General features: G+C 44.2%; 1 protein-coding gene across 2 annotated transcripts in view; it reads left to right on the forward strand.

Moving 5' to 3' along the window:
* The window catches only part of PDE6A (phosphodiesterase 6A), a gene marked incomplete at both ends in the record, with an annotated part of 73232 nt that overhangs the window by 41220 nt on the left and 4653 nt on the right, over nucleotides 1–27359 (forward strand). For both annotated transcript variants that reach the window (XM_082837269.1, XM_082837270.1), the window contains 9 exons: nucleotides 2065–2214; nucleotides 2790–2933; nucleotides 4827–4892; nucleotides 5108–5254; nucleotides 6150–6257; nucleotides 10746–10855; nucleotides 12420–12507; nucleotides 12692–12792; nucleotides 13317–13424. In XM_082837269.1, the coding sequence (XP_082693395.1) occupies nucleotides 2065–2214; nucleotides 2790–2933; nucleotides 4827–4892; nucleotides 5108–5254; nucleotides 6150–6257; nucleotides 10746–10855; nucleotides 12420–12507; nucleotides 12692–12792; nucleotides 13317–13424 (1022 nt within the window). The remainder of the gene's footprint in view (nucleotides 1–2064; nucleotides 2215–2789; nucleotides 2934–4826; nucleotides 4893–5107; nucleotides 5255–6149; nucleotides 6258–10745; nucleotides 10856–12419; nucleotides 12508–12691; nucleotides 12793–13316; nucleotides 13425–27359) is intronic.

Here is a 27359-nt window from a genome sequence, read left to right on the forward strand (position 1 = left end):
GCAGGATGAAACTCTAGAGAGGTAGACACAGGACAGGTCACACAGGGCCTGGAAGGCCATGCCAAGGAGTTTGGCTTTCTTACTCTATTTCCCTTACATCATCTTTCATGACCCTTCCTTGTCCTTTAGATTAATTCCTCTTGGCAAAATATAGGCTTCCTTTGGTCAAAGGTCGGGGCTTATCTTTCTTAACATGTGCAGCTCTGGGTGCCCTGTCAATATTTCTTGGGTTTACCATGCTAGGTATATGAAAACCAAATAATGAGCAGTCAGGAAATAATTAAGAAGGAAATAAAAATGGCTCATAGCAAAATTAGTGGGTTTTTTTTTTTTTTTTTTTTTTTACTCCTTAAATAACATGAAAGACCTTAGAGAGAATATCCTTCCAAGGTTAAAACTGTATGTCTTGTGTTGTGATGTTGACCACATCAGTGTGACAAGGCAAATTGTTGCTGAGAGTTGCTAATCTGCTTATAACCACAACAGAACTTGATCTTTACCCAAGTCATCTGATTAACTGTAGTTTACCCACTTTAATAAATAAAGTCTAATCTTGTTTTTAGATTCCAGTCTTCTGTCTCCAACTCTTCCTCCACAAAGTAGCCTGAGTGATTTTTAAAAGAAAAACATAAGTTGCATCAAGTAACTTTGCTCCTTAAAAATGTTTAATACTGGCTTCCCTGGTGGCACAAGTGGTTGAGAGTCTGACTGCCGACGCAGGGGACACGGGTTCGTGCCCCGGTCCAGGAAGATCCCACATGCCACGGAGCGGCTGGGCCCGTGAGCCATGGCTGCTGAGCCTGCGTGTCTGGAGCCTGTGCTCCGCAATGGGAGAGGCCACAACAGTGAGAGGCACGCTTACCACAAAAAAACAACAACAAAATAAAAAAAAAATTTTTTTAAATGTTTAATACTAAAAAAAAAAAATGTTTAATACTTTCCCATTTCACTTTTATTCACTTCCAATAAAATCTGCTTCTTTATCATGGCCTTCAGAGAGGCTGTCATAGAAAAGGTTCGGGAGAGAGCTGGGAACTTGAATTCAAGTTTCCTTACTGACAGCTCTTTGCTCTTTGGACTGTATTCTACATCCCTCTGAAGTCACTCTCCTACCAGGTGCTGAGTTCAAGTGCTACTTAAATAATAATAATTATCATCTCGCCCCCTTTAAAATCTTGGAACTTTTGAGCTAGAAGACTCTCCAACTCCAGGAAGCCTTCCTTGACTTCCTTCCCTCCTCTGGCTCCCAAAGTACCTTGCAGAACTTCCCACATGCAGTGTGATTGCCTGCTTACCTTCCAGATGTGAGCAACCTGAGGACAACACCTCTGCCTTATTTTTCTTGGTTCTCCCATCTTCTAGCTCAGGTTCTTGTACATTGTAAAATACTTGATAAATCTTCAATGAATCAGTGGAAAAAAGGCTAGAAATTGTCTAGTTATCCCCATTTTATAAATGATGAAAGTGAGGCTCAGAGAGATGGGAAATGACTCACAAATGGTACCTTATGATTGACCAAGATATTTCACTTCTATTTTCTCAATTGTTCCATGAGTACATACTCTTACTACCAACCCCATCTATAAATGAGAAAATTGAGGCTCACGGAGATAAAACGACATGCCAAAAGGAACACAGAAAGGCAGGTCGGGAGGCAAAAGGTACAGGTTATATCCAGTTGACTAGTTCAAAGTTACAAGCATCACCAACATGGCCCCTTTTAAGCCAGTCCCTTGCAATTAGCTCCTGTATCTGAAAGGGAAACACTACCTCCCTGGTCTGTTTGTTTGCATCATTAGATCCCCAATACACAACTCGTTGCCTGGCACATGATGGCCCTGACACGTTGGGGATGAAACAGTATAGCTTTCTGGCTTACGGCGCTCCCACCAGATGGGCAACCTGCTCATGGCATTTGGCGACTAAAATCATGCAAAGCCCAACAAGGTCTAACATCTTGCCACCCCCTCAGCCAGTCAGGGTCATAATGCAGCATGAAGTCCATTACAGATGCCTCTGCAGCCTGGTACCTGAAGCAAACTTACTCTGGCTCTCCTCTTGCAGAAAGAGCCTCTGGATGAGTCCGGATGGACGATTAAAAATGTCCTTTCTATGCCAATTGTGAACAAGAAGGAAGAAATTGTTGGGGTGGCCACGTTTTACAATCGCAAAGATGGGAAACCCTTTGATGAAATGGATGAGACCCTCATGGAGGTACGGTTTTTGAGGAGGCCCCTAGACGTGGTATTCAGAGTCGGCTCACCAACGAACTTGGCTCCCAGAGCCGCATGGTGGGGCCCTTGTGTGCTGCTGCCCCAGCTCAGGAGGGATGGGAACTCACCTTGTAGACACTTTCCTGAATCAACATTTATTCTCTTTGCTCTCCCTTCTGCACTGCAGCAGTTGTCAGAGAAATCTATATTCCCTTTTTTAAAGAATTAATAAACTTTACCTTTTAGAGAAGCTTTGGGTTCCCAGCGAAATTGAGCAGAAAGTACAGAGAGTTCACTTATATCCCATGTCCCCACATACGCACAACACATTCCGTTTTTGTGAAATGGTTAGACATCAGGATGGCGTTTCACGTGTGTTAGAGCTTTATTCAAAGTGCATTCCCATCCATTATTTCATCTTATCCTAATACCATCTCTTTGAGGAGGGCAGCACACAGCTAATCAAACCCATTTTGTAGCTGAGCAAATGGAGGTTTACAGAGTCTTGCCCTAAGTTACAGAGGGAGGATCAAACCTGGATGTTCTGCCTCTGATTCTTCCTTTCCTTCCTTTCAGTCTTTGACTCAATTCCTGGGCTGGTCTGTCTTAAATCCTGACACTTATGAGTCAATGAACAAACTTGAAAACAGGAAGGATATTTTCCAAGACATGGTGAAATATCATGTGAAGTGTGACAATGAAGAAATCCAGAAAATCTTGGTGAGTAGTGTTTTCTTCCTGTTTCTACTCTAGAAATGGCTGCTATGGGGACAGCTGTCCCTTGCAGGGTTACCTCAGTCTTAGAACCAGACCTTGGCTTAACAGCTCTAGAAACTCCATTTTTCTCTGTGCTCAGGGCTAACATGGTACTAGAGATGGAGTCACCAACCACAGTCCCTACTCTGAGAGGAAGCTCGATCTGAGAGACCAATGGACAATGGTCAGTTGCTCAGAGCCTCCCTCCATGAGGTCAGCTCACTTAGAAGACTCAATCTTTCTGAGCAAAGAAATAGTTCAGAAGGGGGTTAGATGTTTGTAGGAAGCCCTCACATAGTTTCATCACTGTACAGTATATAAGGCAATTTCACACTTATGATGCTTACAATAGCCCAGTAAGGTGGGCAGGAAAAGGATTTGGTTTTTTTGGCCGTGCCACATGGCATGTGGGATTGTAGTTCCCTGACCAGGGATCGAACCCACGCCCCCTGCATTGGAAGCTCGGAGTCTTAACCACTGGACCGCCAGGGAAGTCCCAGGGTAAGAATTTTTACCCCCATTGTAGAGATGAAGAAATTGAGCCCCAGAAGGGGGAAGTAATTTGTGCCCAAATCACCCAGCTCGTTAAATAGGTCTCATTTAACACTCAGGATAATGAGCAAATTATCACTGTGCAGAAAGGGCTGCCTTGGGAGGTAGTGAGCACCCCATCATGAGAGGTATCTAAGCATAGGCTGAGTGATCATATATCAGGGAAGCTATAGGGGAAAATCCCACCTGGGTGGGAAATTGGATGACAGGCTTTCAAAGATATGTGAGAATCAGTGATCCACCATTCCTGGGATTTTGGTCTCAAAGAGATCAAGATTTTAGAAGTAAACAGAATTAGCCAAAAGGCATTGGATATGATGCCCAGCTGAGTTCCCAAGACTTTGGTTTATACACTGCACAAGTTGAAACAACATAAACCAATGTTTTCAGAGGGCATTTCTTAAGCGGGGAAGATACAACAAATTTGATCATTTTGATCCCAATAACTGATAAAGCCAAAGGAGAAAACATCCAGTATGGATGGACTGACCCATGGTTTGCTTGTCTCAGTCCATAATTTTAAGCCAAATGATGGATACGGAGACCCTATGGAGGCGTAGCTTCCGTGAACCAGTTAAAAGTTAATAGACTATACTCTAGATCAAGAAATCCGAAACCACTTATTGGGTCCAGGTTCCCCCCTCCTGTAGCACATGGGGAAACAGGCCCAGAGAGGGAAGGAACTTGTCTCAAGTCACACAGTAAGTGAGAGGAAGAGCCAGGACCATGAGCAAGGACTCCAGACTCCCAGTCAGCGACAATAACAATATCAACAACAGCGTTACTTAATTTTAGCCCTTACCATGTGCTAAGCACTGCTCTCGGTGATTTACATGCATTATTTAATTTAGTTGCATATATGTTTTTGGAAATGACTTTGCATAAGGGAATTCCCTGGCAGTCCAGTGGTTAGGACTCTGCGCTTCCATTGCAAGGGGCATCGGTTCGATCCCTGGTCTGGGAGCTAAGAACCCACGTTTAAAAAAAAAAAAAAAAGACTTTGCATAATCTAATTTTAACTTGCCAGTTAAGTACTTTTATTATCCCCATTTTACAAATGAGGAAATGGGAGCTCCAAGCCAGTAACTGGCAGAGCTCGAATATGCACGAACGGCTCCATGGCTCCAAAGCACATGAACTTGAATTTACTTGTCAATAAATGTTGAATGACAGCCTCTCTAAGTTGGTAGCTCTGTTGCAAGAAATTTGGTGGAAGAAGAAAAAAGGAAATGGAAAAGTAGAGATACATTTAGACCTTAGATGTAGTAAACTAATTCTTTTCTCTGCTATTTCGGGCCCCGGCAGAAAACCAGAGAAGTGTATGGGAAGGAGCCGTGGGAATGCGAGGAAGAAGAACTGGCTGAGATCCTGGTGAGCTGGGCAGCAGCACTGGCCCTGACCGGTTACAAGCGCAGGGTGTGCCCCAAGCATGGGCGGGGAGTGTCTCTGCCAAGCATGACCCTTGCCACTCTGCTCTGATCCTTCCAGCGGACTCGGGATAGGGACAGGGCTTGGGTGGGGGGGATAGGAGAGGGACCCAGGAACTCTTCATATGTCCCAGTCACTTGACTCCATGTTTCACACAGCAAGAACAGCTGCCAGATGCAGAGAAATATGAAATTAATAAATTCCACTTCAGCGACCTGCCCCTGACGGAACTGGAGCTGGTGAAATGTGGAATACAGATGTACTATGAGCTCAGGGTGGTGGATAAATTTCACATTCCTCAGGAGGTGAGGTCGAAACAAACGTTTGATTTCCCTTTTTCTTTTCCCTGTTTCTTTTTTGCTTGCTTTAAAAAAAAAAAAAACCTCAATCTGTAAACTGCCTTAAAAAGAGTGTACCCTCAGCTTTTAGGATTTAAAGCATTAGTCACATCGCACAGATGCATCATTTATCAGAAAACAGACACATGGTTCCTCTGAACTGTGGTGTCTCTCAAGGTGGGTATTGAGGCACTGAGTTCTGAAGACTATGGATAAATGGGACGCCAAAAGCGGTCCTACAGTCAAACAGAGTGGGAAAAGTGGGTTAAATCCATTTAAACAGGACTTTTTCCCCTGCAGAATTCCTTAGGTGTGCTGTGCATCTAGGGGGACGGGGATGGACAAAAAGGTGGGGGTGGGGGATATATCGCGTGCAGAATTTCCCAGACTTCTTTGATTAAAGCAGCGGTTCTAAATGTGTTGCCCCAAGGCACATCAGCATAACCTGAAAACGGATCAACACGGGCGCATGGGCACGCGCGCCCCCCCATCCCCGCCCCCACACACACACTCCTAGCTGTAAGGAATCAGAAACTGTTTTCACAAGGCCTCCCCACAGCCCGGAGCGATTCAGACGTGCACTCAAGTCTGAGAACCACTGATGTAAAGACCCCTTTGATTTTTCTCCCGTACAGTTCCTTTAAGCTTCTCCCAGGGCCTTGTTTCATAACCACGTCCACTGTCATAGTACCTAGCAGTCTGCAGAGTGCTCTCACAGCCTTATTGCATCTATTGCTAGTTCCCACACGTGGTCCAGGGCGGGGGCTGGAGCATCTGGGGTTCAGCAGGCAGCATCCCCACCACCATCACCCCCAAGCCTTGGCGCAATGCTGCTTCCTCACTGATGTGCATGTGTTCGCAGGTTCTGGTGCGGTTCATGTATTCCCTGAGTAAGGGCTACCGCAGGATCACCTACCACAACTGGCGGCACGGCTTCAACGTGGGGCAGACCATGTTCTCCTTGCTGGTGGTACGACGGTGGCGGCATCTGGGCGGCGTGGTGGGTGGGACCGCGGGCGGCTGCGAGCTCCCGCCACACTGGGACGACTTCGTGCAGCTCCCCTAGCAGCAGCAGCATCATTCTTCTACTTACTGCTTTTTTTTAAAAAATGCAAAAAGAGTACATGCTTAGCATAACTGAATTCCAAGAAGAGAGAAGTATATAAAATAAAAAGTAAAAGAAAGCTACATTCTTCTCCCACCCCCAAGCCGGTATTTGGAGAAAACCATGACACAACTCCTTCAAGATTTTCTTCTAAGAAGCATCGAGACATATTTGTTAACACACACATACACAAAGTTTATTTTGTTCATAATCAATTAAATATTATTATTCTGTAACACGCTTTTTTCATTTGAAAATATATAAATATATCGATCATATTCTTTAAATATATTTTTATTGTGGTAAATATACATAACCTAAAATTTACCATTTTAACCATTTCTAGGTGCACAATTCAGTGGCATTAAGTATGTTCACAATATTGTGCAACCATCACCACTCTCCAACTCTCGAAATTTTCCAACTTCCCAAATAGACACCGTGTCCCCATTAAACAACAATATTAATGCAGCTCCCCATTTCCCCTGTCCCCAGGCCCTGGCAACCACCATTCTACTTTTTCAGTCTCTATGAATTTGATTATAGGTATCTCACATGAGTAGAATCACACAGTATTTGTCCTTTTGTGTCTGACTTATTCCACTGAATGTTTTCTTTTTTTTAATTTTTTATTTTTTTACATCTTTATTGGAGCATAACTGCCCCACAATGGTGTGTTAGTTCCTGCATCACAACAAAGCGAATCAGCCATACATACACACACGCCCCCATATCTCCACCCTCTTGCGTCTCCCTCCCTCCCACCCTCCCTATCCCACCCCTCTATGTGGTCACAAAGCACGGAGCTGATCTCCCTGTGCTATGAGGCTGCTTCCCACTAGCTATCTATTTTACGTTTGGTAGTGTATGTATGTCCATGCCCCTCTCTCGCTTTGTCACAGCTTACCCTTCCCCTCCCTATATCCTCAAGTCCTTTCTCCAGTAGGTCTGTGTCTTTATTCCTGTCTTACCCCTAGGTTCTTCATGACATTTTTTTTTCTTAAATTCCATATATATGTGTTAGCATACGGTATTTGTCTTTCTCTTTCTGACTTACTCCACTCTGTATGACAGACTCTAGGTCCATCCACCTTATTACAAATAGCTCAATTTCGTTTCTTTTTATGGCTGAGTAATATTCCATTGTATATATGTGCCACATCTTCTTTATCCATTCATCTGATAATGGACACTTAGGTTGTTTCTATCTTCTGGCTATTGTAAATAGAGCTGCAATGAACATTTTGGTACATGACTCTTTCTGAATTATGGTTTTCTCAGGGTCTATGCCCAGTAGTGGGATTGCTGGGTCATATGGTAGTTCTATTTGTAGTTTTTTAAGGAACCTCCATACTGTTCTCCATAGTGGCTGTACCAATTCACATTGCAAGAGTGTTCCCTTTTCTCCACACCCTCTCCAGCAATTATTGTTTCTAGATTTTTTGATGATGGCCATTCTGACTGGTGTGAGATGATATCTCACTGTAGTTTTGATTTGCATTTCTCTAATGATTAATGATGTCGAGCATTCTTTCATGTGTTTGTTGGCAGTCTGTATATCTTCTTTGGAGAAATGTCTATTTAGGTCTTCTGCCCATTTTTGGATTGGGTTGTTTGTTTTTTTGTTATTAAGCTGCACAAGCTGCTTATAAATTTTGGAGATTAATCCTTTGTCAGTTTCTTCATTTGCAAATATTTTCTCCCATTCTGAGGGTTGTTGTTTGGTCTTGTTTATGGTTTCCTTTGCTGTGAAAAAGCTTTGAAGTTTCATTAGGTCCCATTTCCTTATTTTTGTTTTTATTTCCATTTCTCTAGGAGGTGGGTCAGAAAGAATCTTGCTGTGATTTATGTTATAGAGTGTTCTGTCTATGTTTTCCTCTAAGAGTTTGATAGTTTCTGGCCTTACATTTAGGTCTTTAATCCATTTTGAGCTTATTTTTGTGTATGGCATTAGGGAGTGATCTAATCTCATACTTTTACATGTACCTGTCCAGTTTTCCCAGCACCACTTATTGAAGAGGCTGTCCTTTCTCCACTGTACATTTCTGCCTCCTTTATCAAAGATAAGGTGACCATATGTGCGTGGGTTTATCTCTGGGCTTTCTGTCCTGTTCTATTGATCTATCTTTCTGTTTTTGTGCCAGTACCATACTGTCTTGATTACTGTAGCTTTGTAGTATAGTCTGAAGTCAGGGAGCCTGATTCCTCCAGATCCATTTTTCGTTCTCAAGATTGCTTTGGCTATTTGGGGTCTTTGTGTTTCCATACAAATTGTGAAATTTTTTGTTCTAGTTCTGTGAAAAATGCCAGTGGTAGTTTGATAGGGATTGCCTTGAATCTGTAGATTGCTTTGGGTAGTAGAGTCATTTTCACAATGTTGATTCTTCCAATCCAAGAACATGGTATATCTCTCCATCTATTTGTATCATCTTTAATTTCTTTCATCAGTGTCTTATAATTTTCTGCATACAGGTCTTTTGTCTCCTTAGGTAGGTTTATTCCTAGATATTTTATTCTTTTTGTTGCAATGGTAAATGGGAGTGCTTTCTTGATTTCACTTTCAGATTTTTCATCATTAGTGTATAGGAATGCCAGAGATTTCTGTGCATTAATTTTGTATCCTGCTACTTTACCAAATTCATTGATTAGCTCTAGTCGTTTTCTGGTAGCATCTTTAGGATTCTCTATGTATAGTATCATGTCATCTGCAAACAGTGACAGCTTTACTTCTTCTTTTCTGATTTGGATTCCTTTTATTTCCTTTTCTTCTCTGATTGCTATGGCTAAAACTTCCAAAACTATGTTGAATAAGAGTGGTAAGAGTGGGCAACCTTGTCTTGTTCCTGATCTTAGTGGAAATGGTTTCAGTTTTTCACCATTGAGGACGATGTTGGCTGCGGGTTTGTCATATATGGCCTTTATTATGTTGAGGAAAGTTCCCTCTATGCCTACTTTCTGCAGGGTTTTTATCATAAATGGGTGTTGAATTTTATTGAAAGCTTTCTCTGCATCTATTGAGATGATCATATGGTTTTTCTCCTTCAATTTGTTAATATGGTATATCACGTTGATTGATTTGCGTATATTGAAGAATCCTTGCATTCCTTGAATAAACCCCACTTGATCATGGTGTCCGATCCTTTTAATGTGCTGTTGGATTCTGTTTACTAGTACTTTGTTGAGGATTTTTGCATCTATGTTCATCAGTGATATTGGCCTGTAGTTTTCTTTCTTTGTGACATCCTTGTCTGGTTTTGGTATCAAGGTGATGGTGGTCTCGTAGAATGAGTTTGGCAGTGTTCCTCCCTCTGCTGTATTTTGGAAGAGTTTGAGAAGGATAGGTGTTAGCTCTTCTCTAAATGTTTGACAGAATTCACCTGTGAAGCCTCCACTGAATGTTTTTAAGGCCTATCCAGGATCTAATTTTATGGCTTCAGAGTACTCTGCATTGTTCAAGTAGACCATAATTTCTTTACGCAGCTCCCCTATTGTTGGACATGGGGGCTGTTTTCGATCTTTCACTATTACACACAGTGCTACTGTGTCCTTGGATGGACATACCTATGTGTATGTGTCAGTCTTTTTGTTTCAGAGGGTTTGCAGTTTCTATATTTCATTTAAAATTGTTTTCACATCCAGGTTATGACACACTTCTCTGCCCTTGCCCAGGCTCCTCATCCTCATTCCTTTCCCTTGTGGCCGGAATGGTCAGGGCAGAGTAAGCTCTAGGGCCAGGAGGCAGGGATTCTGGCTAGGCTGTCATTGAGGGTGAAAAACACACCCCTTAAACTTGATTTATTTCTTAGAGTCACAGAGTCAGCATCACCTCCCCAGGGCTCTTTTCACCCTTGACTCCAACAACCTGCACAAACAAGGAGTTAAGTACTTGCAAGAGGCTCAGGGAAAAATTCTTCTGGGCTGTGCTTGAATCAGTAGACCAGGCTTGGAAGGTTCGCTTTACCAGTCTGGTCATGTTCAAAAACACTCTAAATCCTAAAACTCGAGGGCTGTCAGTTTCTCAACAATCATCCAGTCTGATGCCCTCCACCTTGAGTGTGCACAATGAGATACTGAGGCCCAGAGGGAGATGCGACCAGCTAAGGTCACTCAGGAGTAAGGTGACGCACCAGCCCCATTTGCCTGGGACTGTCCCAGTTCTAGCACAGAAAGTCCCACATCCCAGAAAACCCCTGAGTCCCGGCAAACATCTGGTCACCCTGGGGCGCCATGGGTCGAGCCAAGATCAGACCTATGTTTCCAAGCTCCAAGCCCTCCCCCTCACACCTGAGTTCTCAGCCCTGCTTCCAACCCCCACAAGAAAGGAGTGAGTGCTATCTCTGACTGCTCTTCCAGACTGGAAAGCTGAAGCAATACTTCACAGACCTGGAGGCCCTGGCCATGGTCACCGCCGCCTTCTGCCATGACATTGACCACAGAGGCACCAACAATCTCTACCAAATGAAGTGAGTGGGTGCTTACTGGCCCTCCTCTCTGCCTCCTGCCTCCAGGATTGATTATCTAGATCTGAATGGGTCTCAGATAGACTCGCTTGCCAAGGAGAAGTCCCGCAGTCCACAGCTCCCCACTTCTTCCTGCCCTTTGGATCTGGGTAAACTCCTGTGATAGACAGAATAATGACCCTCAAATATGTCCACACCCCAATGCCTGGAGCCTGGGAATATGTTGCCTTACATTCAAAAAAAAAACTTCATGCCTGTGATTAAGTTAAGGATGTTGAAATATAGGGATTATCTTGGGTTATCCAAGTGGGCCCCACATAGTCAGAAGGGTCCTTATAAGAGGGAGGTGGTGGGGATGTCAGAGAGGACAGAAGATGCTACACTGTTGGCTTGGAAGATGGAGGATGGGCCACAAGCCAAGGAATGTAAGGGGCCTCTAGAAGCTAGAAAAGGCAAGGAAACAGATTTTCCACTACAGCCTCCAGAAGGGAAGCAGCTCTGCAGACCCATTTTAGACTTTGAACTCCAGAGCTGTAAGATAATAAAATTTTATTGTTTTAAGCCATTCAGTTTGTGGTAATGTGTCAGAGCAACAAGAGGAAACTAATATATTAAACTTCTTCACTCTTCTCCTTCCCTTCCTACCTGTTGAATTAATTCAAGCCAAGATGTTAGTAACTGAGAACCATTCATTTATTCACCTTGGGTTTACAATGCTCCTAACACCAGTGTGGTAGGCCCTAGGCTAGGCAAAGGAGGTACCAGGGTGAGCAAACCAGACACAGTCCCTGTCCTCACAGAGCTTATATTCTAGATAGTCTCTGAAGCAGAGTCCTTGAACCATGTTCTGGGGGACCCTCGTGACCACCCTGTGGGCTGGGCAGAGCAGGGACGAGTGTGATACCCATATTATAAATGAGGAAACTGAGGCTCTTCCCAGGGCCCACAGCCTGTAAGTCATTAACAAGCCCTAGAACATGCTTCTCTGAGTCTTCTCAGTTCTTTCCTGCTGCTCCAAGGTTTAGAGATTGTGTTTCCATTTTACCTCATGGGAAGCTAAGTACTGATCTCAGTGCTTGGCGCATAAAAAGGGCTCAACAAATATTTATTGAATAAAGACATGAATAAATATATTGCTTGTGGGAATTCAGTGGCTTCCCCTAAGGATCAGGTATGGAGGATCTGGGGCTTTGTGATGTTCAAAGTACGGCCCAGTGCCAATGTCCATGGATTGGCACTGGGCCAATAAGTTTCTAAAAGTGCACGTGGCATTGTGTTTGTGTCTTTTTCTGGAGATAAGGGTCCACACTTCTAGGGAGTGCACGACCTCAAAGAGGCCCAGAGTCAATTGTGGAGAAAACTAAAGCCTGAGGGTCAGGACACCTGCTATCTAGTCCTATTTCCCACTGTCCTACTGTGTGGCAAATTCCTTCTTATTCCTGAACTTCAACCTCTCTGCCTGCAGAACTAGGAGGTGACAGGAATGGATGATGTTTTTAGCCTTCACTTCAGCCATTTCATACTGATCCTCTCTCTCTCTCTCTGTGTCTCTTTCTCTCCCATTCAGATCCCAGAACCCACTGGCCAAGCTCCATGGGTCCTCCATCTTGGAAAGACACCACTTGGAGTTTGGCAAAACATTGCTGAGAGATGAGGTAGGATGAGGACCCTCTAAACTGGCTTTGGGGCCTGAGAAGGAGCGCCCATCTCACAAGAAGCCTGAGTGTGGCCAGGCATTGGCCTGGGCTGCCTCTCCCATCACCTGGGGCGGCCATCAGTAGTTGAGCAACTTTACTGCCAGCATCACTTCCTATATCTCTCCTATGGTTTTCTCTTTAGAGCTTGAATATCTTTCAAAACCTCAATCGCAGGCAGCATGAGCATGCAATCCACATGATGGACATCGCGATCATTGCTACAGACCTCGCCTTGTATTTCAAGTTGGTGTTTCTTCTTCATTTTAAGAATAACAATGATTAGGGAATTCCCTGGCAAACCAGTTGTTAAGACTGCCATGGGCCCGGGTTCCATCCCTGGTCGGGGAACTAAGATCCCACAAGCCACCCAGTGTGGTCAAAAAAAAGAATAGCAATGATTATAATGATAATGAACACCACAGTTCTAATTGATTTAGTATATGCTCTGTGCCAGGCACCATACTTTTGCTATGGACACATCGACTCTCACTACAGCTCTATGAGTTAGATATTTTTACCCCCATTACACAGATGGGGAAACTGAGATCCAGGGGAAGATTAGCTAAGATCAGATAACAAATCCATGGTAGAGTCTGAGTTAGAACTTAGGTCTTCACTCCCAGGCATTGGTTCTTTTCACCTTTTTTTTTTTCTTTTTTTTAATTACGTTGTTTTAATTAGCCTCTGTCTGAAACAGCCAACATTAGAAGGCCAGGGGTTGCCTTATTCTAAGATGTGCTCCTTTAACAAACTGGTGTGTTTTGTAGGAAGAGGACGATGTTCCAAAAGATCGTGGATCAGTCTAAGACATATGAGACTCAACAGGAGTGGACGCAGTACATGATGCTGGATCAGACACGGAAGGAAATCGTTATGTGAGTTGAGACAGGGCTCAAACCCTGATCCCCTTAAGCCCAGGGTCATAAGGCAAAATTCTGCACTGACAGGCCTTGCTGCCTTCAAGAGAGCCCTGGGACACTTTCCATTATGGAGGCCTCTGACATATGAAGCAAAGAAGTTATGCCAAAACAGCATTGCAGAAATTATATGTTTAATTTTTACTCTAACACAAAAAATACGAGAAAGTATACTATCATTTTACTTCTTTGTATACAAAAAGTACACTATTTGAAGTATTTCTATCCTAAAATGCAGAATTTTTGTGGTAAAGTGATGTAACTTTAAAGTTTTTGATACAACATAGAGCATTATACCAATTATGGTTTGAGTGATAGCTAAATGTCACTCAAAATCTGTAGGCTTAATTTCTTGAGTGTTCTTTTATGCATGGCAATGGCCTGCAAGACAGCTGTGCAATTCACAAATTAGTTCCATGAGTTGTGTGATATTTAGTGCTTTGCTGGCATGAGGTCTGGTAATGGGATGCAACTTTAAGTTTTCTGGTGAATGTCTTCTTTTAGTTTCTCTCAGTGTGCTTCCATGATTCACTTCAATTGATGATGGGGTGAGAAGTGTACATCTGAGGCTTTTCTTGAATATGTGGCCCAAGCCAATGGCTCCCCTGGCTCCCCCGTGACAGGTCCTGGGTGTTGATGTCAAAGGAAACAAGTCCTGACCCAGTACCCAAAGAGGTGTTGTTAGTTTATCCCCGGATGCTTCTGTGGAGATGAGGTTTAATTAAGTCACAAATGTTACAAGTCCCTGTAACAGAGAAGGGGCGGCTGCTGGGACAGGCTCAGGGAAGACTAGGCAAGTGGCCAGTCTTTCCCTCAGCTTTGAAGTTGTCCAAGCAGGCCTCCCCAAAGGTCCTCCCATCCTGGGGAGCAGGGTGATCTGCTCCACTGAACAAGGAGGCACACACTGGCTACAGCTGCTCCCGGGCAGACCAGGAGCTGCCCTGCTGGACATTTCAAAGTGGTGCTGCAGAAGAACGGAATGACTGGAAAGAACACCAAGTTCTTGGACAGGGGGTCTTATTATTAGAAAAGCTGTCTATTCTCCCTATTTAGTTATTCATTTAAAGTGATTCCAAGGAAAATACCGATTTTATTTTGGGGAGAATTAGGAAGCCAATTCCAAAATCCTTATGAGAAATAAGTATGCAAAACGAGCCAGAAAATTCTGAAAGAGAAAGGAAATAATAGGGACCAGCAGAACTGAAGGCAGTTCAGTCCTAGGCATGAGAAGGACAGGTCAATGAACAGACTCAAAAGACAATGCCTATGCTAAAAGTGGATTTTCTGCCAGTGGAGAACGGGATAATTTCATAAATGGTGTTGGGACAATGAGGTGGTCTGATTGTTTTTTTCCAAGACCAGCAAGCAATTCTTCAGTTCTCAGTGAGCACTGACTGCTTGTCCTACAAATTTCACTCAATTCTCACACTATCAACCCGGAGATAGTGTCAGACCCCACTTACTAAGGGCTCAGCCCCACGAGACTGGCTTCCTTTCAGACACCAATGGCAAGTCCATGTTGCCTGTGCTTCTGATTGACTAGCTATAAATTGGATGCTCCCATGACCACCTCCTTGGGTTCGATTAGTTTGTTAGAGTGGGTCACAGAACTCAGAGAAATGTTTACTTACATTACCAGTTTATTATAAAGGTTATTATAAAGAATACAGAAGAACGGCCAAACAGGTACATAGGGTAAGGCCAGAAGGGCCCTGAAAGCAGGGGCTTCCATCCCCATGGAACTGGGGTGTATTCACCAACCCTGAACCTTATTAAATCTCATTGTTCAAGAGTTTTTATAAAACTTAATCTGCAGCTCCTCCCAACCCTTTCCAAGAGGCTAGCAGGTGGGGGTGAAAGTCCCATCCCTCTATTCACTTGGTCTTTCTGGTGACCAGCCCTACCCGAACCCACCTAGGGACCCTATCCTAAGTCGCCCTATATCACCTCATTAGCGTAAATCCAAAGGGGGGCTTCTTGGGAAGGATAAGACACTCCTATCACGCAGGAAATTTCAAGAGTTTTAGGAGCTCTGTGTGAGGAACCAGGGACAAAAACCAAATATATTTCATATTCTACCACAGAGGTAAATCCCTATTTCACTCTTATAGCAAATAAATTCTAGATGAATCAAGGATTTTAAAATAATGAGAAAACAAACTAAAACTATGGAGAGAGGAAGAAAGCACGGGACAATTCAAAAGAGTACGCTTTTCTAAGTGTGACATAAAATTCAAGACATGAATAGATCGATAAATTTGACTACATAAAAATTAGAGATTTCTGCACAACACACACAAGAGTACACAGCTAAAGTCAGAATGCAAATGATACACTGGGAGAAAGTATGTGCAACACTTCTGACAGAAAAAGAGCTAATTTCCTTAGTAGTGTTAATACAATTCAAGAAAAAGCCTAATCCCACAGAAAAAAGAGCAAACGGCATGAATAGATATAACCCAGAAAAGGAATTACAGTGGGATGTAAACATATGAATAGATGATGACCTTACCCATAGTGAGAGAAATGCAAAATAAAAGTACCTCGAGATATAATTGTTCATCCCTCTTACTGGCAAAGATTAAATGTTTGCTAACACATGGTGTTGGGCAGAGTGAGGGGCAACAGGCAATCCTATTCACTGTGGTGGGAATGTAAGTAGGTGCAGATTTTTGTTCTGTGTGTGTGTGTGTGTGTGTGTGTGTGTGTGTGTGTGTGTGTTAAAGTTTGCTTATCTTTGATCTTAGTTTCCCCGACCAGGGATTGAACCCGGGCCATGGCAATGAGAGCGCTGAGTCCCAACCACTGGACCACCAGGGAACTCCCCAGTAGGGACAGTTTTACAGAGGGCAATGCCTATCAAAATTGTAACCAGCCATACTCTTTGACCCAGCAATCCCACATCTAGGATTTACCCTCCAGATTTTCTCCCACATGTGCTTCACGGAGTATGCACAAAGTTATTCATTGCAGCATTATTCGTAATCACAAAAAATATTGAAAAAACCTTAAATAACCATCATGGGGCACCAGGTTAAATACATTATGGTATTTTCACACAACGCAATGTCATGCAGACTTTACAAAGAAATGATATTAAGGGTTTCAAAAAATTTTGAAAAGCCAGAGGCAGGACTTCTTCAATCACTGTAAAAGCCAAGGTCGTCTTAAGCGGCAGTCTTCACTGAGCACACATACCCCTCCCAAAGCCTTGCAAGACAAATATAGGCTTGGATAGCCTCAAGGGAATCAGTGTTCTCTCTCTTCACATTATCTTCTGGAGAAAGCACAGAGGCATGGTCAGTTCCTCACTCTTCTCCCATGTTACAAAATAAAGGCAAACTCACCCTGTTTTGAAGTCTATGGTGCGAAGACCTCTGGGGCATCATACAGAGGGAAATAAATACTGGTGTCCTCAAAGCTTCTTTTAATCGTGGCATTATAAACCCAAGGGAGGGCTTCTGATAGATAAATTTGGAAGAATTTAAAGAATGGAATGACATTGTGACAAAACTCCTTCCATTCCCAGGGTTTCTAATTATTGCATCTAATCAGTCTTGCAATAAGAAGTATTCATTCATTAACTGATTTTTTTTTTCTTTTTGGCCGCACTACACGACTTGCGGGATCTTATCCCCAACCTGGGATTGAACCCGTGCCCTCAGCAGTGAAAGCGCAGAGTCCTAACCACTGAACCGCCAGGGAAATCCCAATTTGTTAACTGATTTTTAAAAAATAGTCCCATCCTATCTCATCAATAGATGAATTTCCAAAAATATTTGAGTGTTTAATAATTTCTAAAAATAGGTAATATAGTTTATTGTATTGGCTAAGCGTGTAATAATAATAACTCAATCCAAAAGAAAAGTTTTCAACACTTGGAGACCTATGGTCAAAGACAGCATTGCTTAGTTATATAATTTCAACTAATGGACATATTTGGTTGCAAATAAGTATGAAAGGGTAATCAATACATTTCATATATATGTTTTTGAATGTCTGTGATATATATACAGTTATACACATATATACATACACACATACACACACACACACACACAAAACATTAGGATAAAAATCTGTGGGGGAAGCCAACTGGAAATAGAAGTTTATGAAGTAAAGGAAGAATGCAAAATTCCAGACTTTTTTTTAAATTGAAGTATATAGTTGATGTACAATATTAATATGTTACAGGTGTACAATATGGTGGTTCACAATTTTTAAAGGTTATACTCCATTTATAGTTATTACAAATTATTGGCTATATTCCCTGTGTTGTACAAGATATCCTATAGCTTATTTTTCACATAATAATTTGTACCTCTTAATTCCCTACCTTTATATCGCCTCTCCCCACTTCCCTCTTCCTACTGGTAACCACTGTATCTCCAGCTTGTTCTTCATATCTGTGAGTCTGCTTCTTTTTTTATCACATTCACTAGTTCGTTGTTTTTTTTAGATTCCACATTTAAGTGACATCATACAATATTTCCCTTTCTCTGACTGATTTCACTTAGCATAATACTGTCCAAGTCCATCTATGTTGCTGCACATGGCAAAATTTCTTCATTTTATGGCTGAGTAATATTCCCTTGTATATACATACCACATCTTCTTTAGCCATTCATCTGTCGACAGACCCTTAGGTTGCTTCAATACCTTGGCAATTGTAAATAATGCTGCTATGAACATTGGGGTGCATGTATCTTTTCAAATTACTGTTTTTGTTTTTTTTTGAATATATACCCAGGAGTGGAATTGCTGGGTCATATGGTAGTTCTATTTTTAGTTTTTTGAGAAACTTTCATACTGTTTTCCACAGTGGCTGCACCAATTTACATTCCCACCAGCAGTGTACGAGAGTTCCCTTTTCTCCACACCCTCACCAACGTTTATTATTTGTGTTTCGTTTTGTTTTGTTTTTTTATGATAGCCATTCTGACAGGTGTGAGGTGATATCTCATTGTGGTTTTGACTTGCAGCTCCCTGATGATTAGCAATGTTGAGCATCTTTCCATCTGCCTATTGGCCATCTGCATTTCCTCTTGGGAAAAATGTCTATTCAGTTCTTCTGCCCATTTTTTTTTTTTTTTTTTTCCGTGGCACGCGGGCCTCTCACTGCTGTGGCCTCTCCCGCCGCGGAGCACAGGCTCTGAACGCGCAGGCTCAGCGGCCATGGCTCACGGGCCCAGCTGCTCCGCGGCATGTGGGATCCTCCCAGACCTGCGCACGAACCCGTGTCCCCTGCATTGGCAGGCGGACTCTCAACCACTGCGCCACCAGGGAAGCCCGTTCTGCCCATTTTTTAATCAGGATATTTTGTTTTGTTTTGTTTAGGTTGTTTATTTTTTTGATGTTGAATTGTATGAACTGTTTTACATTTTTGGATATTAACCCCTTATTGGTCATATCAATTGCAAATATTTTCTCCCATTCTATAGGTTGTCTTTTTGGTTTGTCAACGGTTTCCTTTGCTGTGAAAAAGCTTTTAAGTTTAATTAGGTCCCATTTGTTTATTTATTTATTTTTAATATATTTTTAAAATTTTTATTTATTTATTTTTGGCTGCATTGGATCTTCGCTGCTGTGCGGGGGCCCACTCCAGCTGCGGAGAGTGGGGGCCACTCCTTGCCACGATGCCTGGGCCTCTCACTGCGGTGGCCTCTCGCATTGCAGAGCACGGCCTCCAGAGCGCAGGCTCAGTAGCTGTGGCACATGGGCTCAGCAACTGTGGCTCACGGGCTCCAGAGCGCACACTCAGCAGCTGTGGAGCTCAGGCCCAGCTGCTCCCGGCATGTGGGATCCTCCCGGACCAGGGCTCGAACCCGCATCCCCTCCATTGGCAGGCAGATTTCCAACCACTGCGCCACAAGGAAGCCCCATTTGTTTATTTTTTGCTTTTATTTCCTTTGCTTTAGAAGACCAATCCAAATATATATATATATATACACATATATATATATATATAGCTACAATTTATGTCAAAGAGTGTTCTGCCTATACTTTCCTCTAGAAGTTTTATGGTTTCTGATCCTACATTTCAGTCTTTAAAATTCCAGACTCTTAAAGAAAAGCTTGTCTCTTTGTTTTTAAATGGGTGATGTGCTGATGGTTGATATGAAAATGCTATGCTATTTAGATTCCTTTAAAGAATGATGTAATCATTTTAATAGCAAGATGTCAACTTAAAAATGTACAAGAAGGTAAACATTCTTCAGAATTCTTCAGCTAGGCACTCAGTGAAAAATGTTGAAGATCTATAAAGCAGGGTTCTCAATCTTAACACTATTGACATTTGGGGACAACAACTCTTTGTTATAGGGGCTATTCTGTGCATTTTAAGATTTCACTTAGTAGATGAAATCCCTGGTTTCTGCTCACTAGAAGCCAGTAGCAGCCCCTGGTTTCTGCTCACTAGATACCAGTAGCAGCCCCTCCTCCCCAGTTGTGACAAGCAAAAATATCTCCAGGCATTGCCAAATATCCCTGGGGGGCAAAAACTGCACCTGGTTGAAAACCACTGCTGTAAAGCAGTCTTGGAGTTGGTCCATCGATTAGGAGATTAGACACATAATTAGAGCTGCTTCATACCTGGGTACATTGTACCTGTTACACACTTGTGCTTCGGCACCAGAGAGTCTGGGTTCAAGTCTCAGCTCTCTCACTTTTTGTTGTTTGACCTTGAGTAGTTTACTTCACCTCTCCGTGCCTCAGTTTTCTCATCTGCTGAAAGAGGATACTGGTAGTACCTACCTTATGGATTACGACAGGGGCTGAGCTGAGACACGTGGAATGCTGTGCAGCGTTGCTCACGGCAGGTACGGTGTTAGGCTCTTCCTGTGGTATAAATAGACGTATATATTTGGCCTTTGTCCCCATTTCCCGACACTGAGCTCTAAAACCCTTGATAGCAGTAAGAGTCATAGGCTTGGCAGGAGTGTCTTTTGTTCTAATGAAGCAACTCTTGGTGGGACCCCAGAGGGCTTCAGGGTAGGGGCTGATCACCAGAAAGATGAAGTCTTGATTAGAAGCTTGGAACTTTCAGCCCCAGCCCAACCTCTGGGGAGGGGAAAGGACTGGAGACTAAATTAGTTACCAACGGCCAGTGATTTAATAAATCATGCTTATGTAGTAAAAATGCCATTAAAAACCTCTAAACAACAGAGTTCAAAGAGCTACTAGGTCAGTGAACACATCTACGTGCTGGGAGGGTGACATGTCTGAAAAGGGCATGGAAGCTCTGTAGGCACCCCCGACCCCATACCTTCTCCTATGCACCTCTTCCACTTGGCAATTCCTGAGTTATATCCGGTATAATAAGAGTTTTCTGAAGTTTTCTGAGCTGTCCTAGCAAATTTTTGAATCTGGGGCCTGTGGGAACCCCCTGACTCTGTAGTCAAGTCAGAAGTGTGGGTAACCTGGGAACCTGATACTTGCAGCTGACTTCTGAGGCGAGGGTAGCCTCGTGGGACTAAGCCCTCAAACCTGTGACGTCTGACGCTAGTGTCAGAAGTGAACTGTATTGGGACTTCCCTGGTGGTCCAGTGTCTAAGACTCCGTGCTCCCAATGCAGGGGGCCCAGGTTCAATCCCTGGTCAGAGAACTAGATCCCACATGCCGCAATGAAGAGTTCGCATGACGCAGCTAAAAGATCCCACGTGCTGCAACTAAGACCTAGAGCAGCCAAATAAATTAAAAAAAAAAAAAAAGAAGTGAATTGTATTGAATGGAATTGAATCGAATCAGAGGACACCTAGTTGGTGACAGAATTGGTTGTTGTGAGGAGAAGACCCAACACGCCCCTCCTGTGCTCTGATTATCTTGGAGTCCTCACCTCAATCCTTGAGGCATCTTAAGCCGATTGACTTTTGTGAGTCTCCTGCATTGCTATCTCTTGGGTCACCCCACTTTAGTGTGTTTACTGTAGGACCAAGATGTTACAGTACCTCCAGAATCGGGGTGTGACTTTCACTCGTCATTAAACCCTTTACGTCTCCACCCAATTGCAGGTCTCACGCTGGATAGTCTGACCAAACCATGCACTGGAAGGTTTCTGTGCATGGATTAGAGATCCTCTAGTGGTAGAATGTGAGGCCTGACACCTGCCACAAGCTCAGATGGCGATTACATTTTGAAATGGTTGGGGAAAAAAAAATCAAAAGAATAATATTTCCTAATAAATAAAAATGATAAGAAGTCAAATTTTAGTACCCGTAAATAAAATGGTATTCTTGTATGGAGGGCCACACTATGACTTTTGTGGGTCACAGGCACTTTTGCCTTCATGGCTTCTTCCTCCATTTAAATATGTAAATAAAATCATATTTTATGACTGTGTTGGTATAAAGACAAATATAATCCAGGCTGAAGTCATTCATTATTCATAAATTTACTATTACTATATTCTTTTTTTAAAAGAAATTAAGATTTAAATATTTTCATGGGCCCCTAAAAGTATCCTGAACCCTAGGCACTGCCTAAGAGATAAGTGACCCTGTCTTTTTTTTTTTTTACTGAGCAGCCTGTCCTCCCCTCCCCCATCCATCCTTCCATCCATTCATCGATCTAGGAATGAATATTAAGAATTTAGAAACAGCCCCTTGCCCTCTGACATGGCCCACACTCTGTCTGTGGACTGTTTCTCCCAGGGTCACTCTCACCTTTTGAGATGGACCGCATTCCATCTACGGAATGTGTACCTCTCTAAATAAATCCACTTCTTATCTATCACTTTGTTTCCCACTGAATGCTTTCTGCCACGAGACATAAAGAACCTGAGCTTCAGTAAGTCTTGACACCAGGAACTAAGGCCCCCACCCAGGCGAAGGATGGAATGATGATGTGGACCCTCCTGGCTTCAACTAAAGCTTGGTCTCTGTCTACCTTCGCCCCGATTCTATGCTGAATTCTCCTCTGCTTAAGCCTTCTCATGTACCCTGAGTTTACACATGCACCCTTAGTTTAAAACTTCCCCAATTTTGCAGTTGGGGGAGACACTACTTTGGGAAAAGATCCCTGGTGTTCTCCTTACTTGCTGCAAGTAATAAATCCTTCCTTCTCTCCCACAGCCCCCCTCCAAAAAAAGAATTTAGAAACACTGTTTGTGCTTGAATCCAAAAGGCGACCACTGTGCTAAACACACACTTCTAATATACATCCGCAAATAATGAAACAGTGGCCAAGATTCTCAAAATCCTTAATCACTCTCCTCAAGCAGCTGTGGTCAAGCAGCAATTAAGGGCCACTTTAAACCCAATGAGCTCATCAAGGCTCCAACCTCAGCTGCTCTCTGACGTTAGGCACTCACTGTGTTCAAGAGAGTGGAGCTTTGGGGAAGGATTGGACGGAAAGTATGAAAACCACGAAGACACCGAAAACACTGCAAACCCAAACTCATCAATCCCCAACAATGTGGGGCTGATGGATTAAGAGTTGTTTCAGTGGTAAATGCCTCCAGGGCGGCACTCCTAAATCCTAAATCCTCAGAATCTATCTGGGGCCTGGCATGCAGTAAGCACTCAGCAAAGTGTGCTTGGTGAGTGAACAACCTCCAACCCCTCTCAAGCCCTGGGCCACGCAGCTCAGGCCGCACCGGTCACCTACCCGGTCACCTTTCCGGAGACTGGATGCCAGGCGCCAACTGGCCTTGTCTTGACTTATCTATGGCTGCTTTCGCATCGCGATGATGAAACCGAGTAGCTGCTATCGAGCCTACATGCTCTGCAAAACCTAAAATACTCACTCTCTGGCCCTTTACAGAAGAAGTTCGCCAGCTCCTGGTTTAGTGTTTTACAAATGAAAACAGTGAGGCCCAGAGAGACCAAGTGACTTACCTAGCGTCACACGGGCGTTCGTGGAACATCAAGGACTGGAATCCAAGTCAACCCACCCCTCTCCCGGACACGCACAGATTTCTCAGGCTCCCTTCAAACTTTCCCCGCGGGCCACAGCCTCCAGTCCAGGTGTAATTCCAAGAAGAAACTGAATGCCTCTCAAGGGTGGCTGGGATGCTTTCGGGGGTCAGCCAAGGGTCAGGGAGAAGCACCGCTGAGCATCCCAGCTGTGAGGAAGTAACGTTTGCTTTGGGCCAGGTGAGCGGGAGCCCATCCTGGTCATTGTGATGAAGGTAATAACGATGAAGATGAGGACCATGGGGCACTTATAAAATCATCTTATGTGACGGTCACAGTAACCCCTAGGACAGATAAATTGCATTGAACCTTGTGAAATTGCTGACTTACGACAGTTTTTTGTTTTTTTTGTTTTTTTTTGTTTTTTTTTTTGCGGTACGCGGGCCTCTCACTGTTGCAGCCTCTCCCGTTGCGGAGCACAGGCTCCGGACGCGCAGGCTCAGCGGCCACGGCTCACGGGCCCAGCCGCTCCGCGGCATGTGGGATCTTCCCGGACCGGGACACGAACCCGTGGCCCCTGCCTCAGCAGGCGGACTCTCAACCACTGCGCCACCAGGGAAGCCCTTACGACAGTTTTTGACCCACAAAATCAGAATTTCATATGATCCAACCTAATATGCTTCTCTCATTTCACCAAAGAACAGAGAAAGACTCAAAGACATTAAGTCACTTGCCCTAGATATGGCAAGTAAGGACAAGAGTGAGAATCTAATTGCTCTAATTCCAAAGCCTTGTACAGAGTTTTATACTTTTCTCCCATTCAACTCCACCCCCTCCTCTCGCTGACTCTCACCTACCTTGGGGCTAAGGTTCAAATTTCTCAGCAAGTCTTCATGACTTACTCTCACTCTCTTCTGCATAATAACCCTGTTGTCCTTTACTCTCTTTCATCCTAAAATCTTCTTCTTCCTCACTTTGCATGTCTAATCTATCCCCAAACCCTGTTGAGTTTACTTCTTAAATGCCTTGTCTATCTGGACACTTCCTTTTATTGCCACGTCCATCTCTTGTCTGGATCCTGAAATGGCTACCAAACTGGGCTCCCGGCTGGCATTCCTGTGCCCTCCGTACCGAAGCCACTATGTTCTCTGTAAAATGCAAATGTGACCCCTTCCACTCTTCAGTGGCTTTTCCCACTGCTCTTAGCATAAAGATGTCCCCTCACCGCAGCCTGGGTTCTGTGGGTCTGCCCTGCTCATCTCTTGGGTCCCCTCTCACCCCCTCTGCCACCTGCTCCCTGAGCTCTTCCTCCCTTCCAGCTCTTTGAGTGTGCCAGGCTTCCTTCCACCAGGGCCTTTGCACTAGATGTTCTCTCTGCCTGGAATGTGTTTTCCCACTGCCTTTGTCACCAAGTTCACTGCTATACTTCCTGCAGATATCAGCTCCAGGGCCACTTCCTCAGGGAAGCCCTCCCTGACCTCCCAGACTTAGGTCAGTTTCTCTTGTTACATTATCTCCTAGAATAGGACTCCTTTCCTTCATAGTATTCAGTTGTTTACACATTTACACATATTTGTGAGATACATGTGTGACTCCCCAACACCAGCTCTCTGAGAGCAGGGGTGCTGTGCACCAGCCCCTGCCTGACATCTGGCATGCATACACGTACAAGGATGGATAGATGAATGCTCCCACGGTCACCTGCTGGATGGCCCTCTGCCCTGTGGCAATGCCGTGTACCCTCCACCACACCTCTGCCCACTATACCCTTTCTTCTCTCTCCTCCTGGAGAGCTCCTATGCACCCCTCAGGGCCCCGCCTCACTGTCACCTCTCCGAAGGCCCCTGCACCAAGCTAGTTGCTCTCACCTTTGGATTTTTATTTCTTTTTTTTTTTCTTTTTTTTTTTTTTTGATGTACGCGGGCCTCTCACCGCCGCGGCCCCTCCCGTTGCAGAGCACAGGCTCCGGACACGCAGGCCCAGCGGCCATGGCTCACAGGCCCAGCCGCTCCGAGGCATGTGGGATCCTCCCAGACAAGAGCATGAACCTGCGTCCCCTACATCGGCAGGCGGACCCTCAACCACTGCGCCACCAGGGAAGCCCATGGATTTTTATTTCTTTGCACCTTGTACTTCTACCATCCATCCCACTTAGCATATTGTGATAACAGTTTTTGTGTTTTTCTTCCCCTCTATGTTCCTTAAGTGACTATGAGCTCCCTTCAGGCCTCTCTGGATCCCTAATGCATAGCATAGCATCTTGGCCTCGGAACACCTAAGGCAGTGGTGCTGAAGTGAATGTAATGCCTTGTCTTTAGGACACGAGGCTTTGGATTGGTTTTTCTGGTGTCCAGGTGTGTCCCCCACGCCCCCTTCCCCACCACATCCCACGAACGTACCAAATCTCTATCTCTAAAACACTTAGTTGTTTCCTTAATTGCTGGGAGTGATTTTCACATGATTTCTCCAGCCAAGGAAAGTAAACCTCCAGTGCTCTCCTGAAGCCACAACTGTGGGCTTAAAATGTAGACACTGATGGGTAGCAGGGAACCGGTGACTCCTGGATTCACAGCCAAACATTCATTTGCTTAATGTGTTTGATGGTAAACATAGCGTCTACAACACAACATGAAGCATTAGGCATGTGTTCTGAAGTTATTACAAAGTATAAAGGTGTTTCTAAGAGATGTATGCATTCCTGAAAACTTACTTACTTAAAGATTTCTATGAGTTTTTGAGGGTTTACTTAATCAAAGATAGTTAAGGGCTTCCCTGGTGGCGCAGTGGTTGAGAGTCCGCCTGCCGATACAGGGGACATGGGTTCATGCCCTGGTCTGGGAGGATCCCACATGCCGCGGAGCAGCTGGGCCCGTGAGCCATGGCCGCTGAGCCTGCGCGTCCGGAGCCATTGCCCCGCAACGGGAGAGGCCACAACAGTGAGAGGCCCGCGTACCGCAAAAAAAAAAAGAAGATAGTTAAACCTGTTAATATTTCATAACTCCTCAGGCCTCCCAGACCAGCTTATGTAACCTATGCCAGATACAGCTGGTAAATTGTAAAATCATCGAAGCCACTAGTTAGGTTCAGAGCCCCAACCTTCTCCAACTATTCCCTTCCCAGCCCATGCCCATCATCTCACCAAGTCGGGTTGGCTCTACCACGTGAAGTTGACCCCATGCTCTTCCAGCCCGTGGGTATTGCTGCAGGTCAGGCCCTCCTGCCATCCTGCCTGCATTGCTGCAGCGTCTTCCTTCCTTCCTTCCTTCCTTCCTTCTTCCCTCCCTCTCCTGTCCGCTCCACCCTACAGGTGCTGCCAAGCAGCTCTGATGAGGTCATGACCTGGCCTTGAACCTTCAAAAGCTCTTTCTGCTTATTGGATACACCTACACTTAATTCCAGCATGGAATTAAAGCCCATAGTACATGGCCCCGGCATTCCCATCCCAGATGCTCATGCCACTACACCCCGACTCTGAAATACATTCTCAAATTCGCCCCTTTCTCCAATTCTTTTCCCATGTCCCCTCCCTTCTGTCTTATATTGTACCTACCTATGTAATAATACCTGTCTTACCTTCCTATTATTGTGAAATTCCTTTAAGAATTTATCTTTTAGAGACTTCCCTGGTGGCGCAGTGGTTAAGAATCCACCTTCCAGTGGTTAAGAATCCACCTGCCAATGCAGGGGACATGGGTTCGAGCCCTGGTCCGGGAAGATCCCACATGCCACAGAGTGACTAAGCCCGTGTGCCACAAATACTGAGCCTGTGCTCTAGAGCCCGCGAGCCACAACTACTGAGGCCATGTGCCATAACTACTGAAGCCCGTGTGCCTAGAGCCCGTGCTCTGCAACAAGTGAAGCCACCGCAATGAGAAGCCTGTGCACCGCAACAAAGAGTAGCCCCTGTTCACCGCAACTAGAGAAAGCCCGCGCACAGCAACAAAGACCCAACACAGCCATAAATAAATAATAAAATAAATTTATTTAAAAAAAAAAAAGAATCCACCTGCCAATGCAGGGGACAGTTTCGAGCCCTGGTCTG

This window comes from Leucopleurus acutus (assembly GCF_964270905.1).
Source record: "Leucopleurus acutus genome assembly, chromosome: 3".
NCBI lineage: Eukaryota > Metazoa > Chordata > Mammalia > Artiodactyla > Delphinidae > Leucopleurus > Leucopleurus acutus.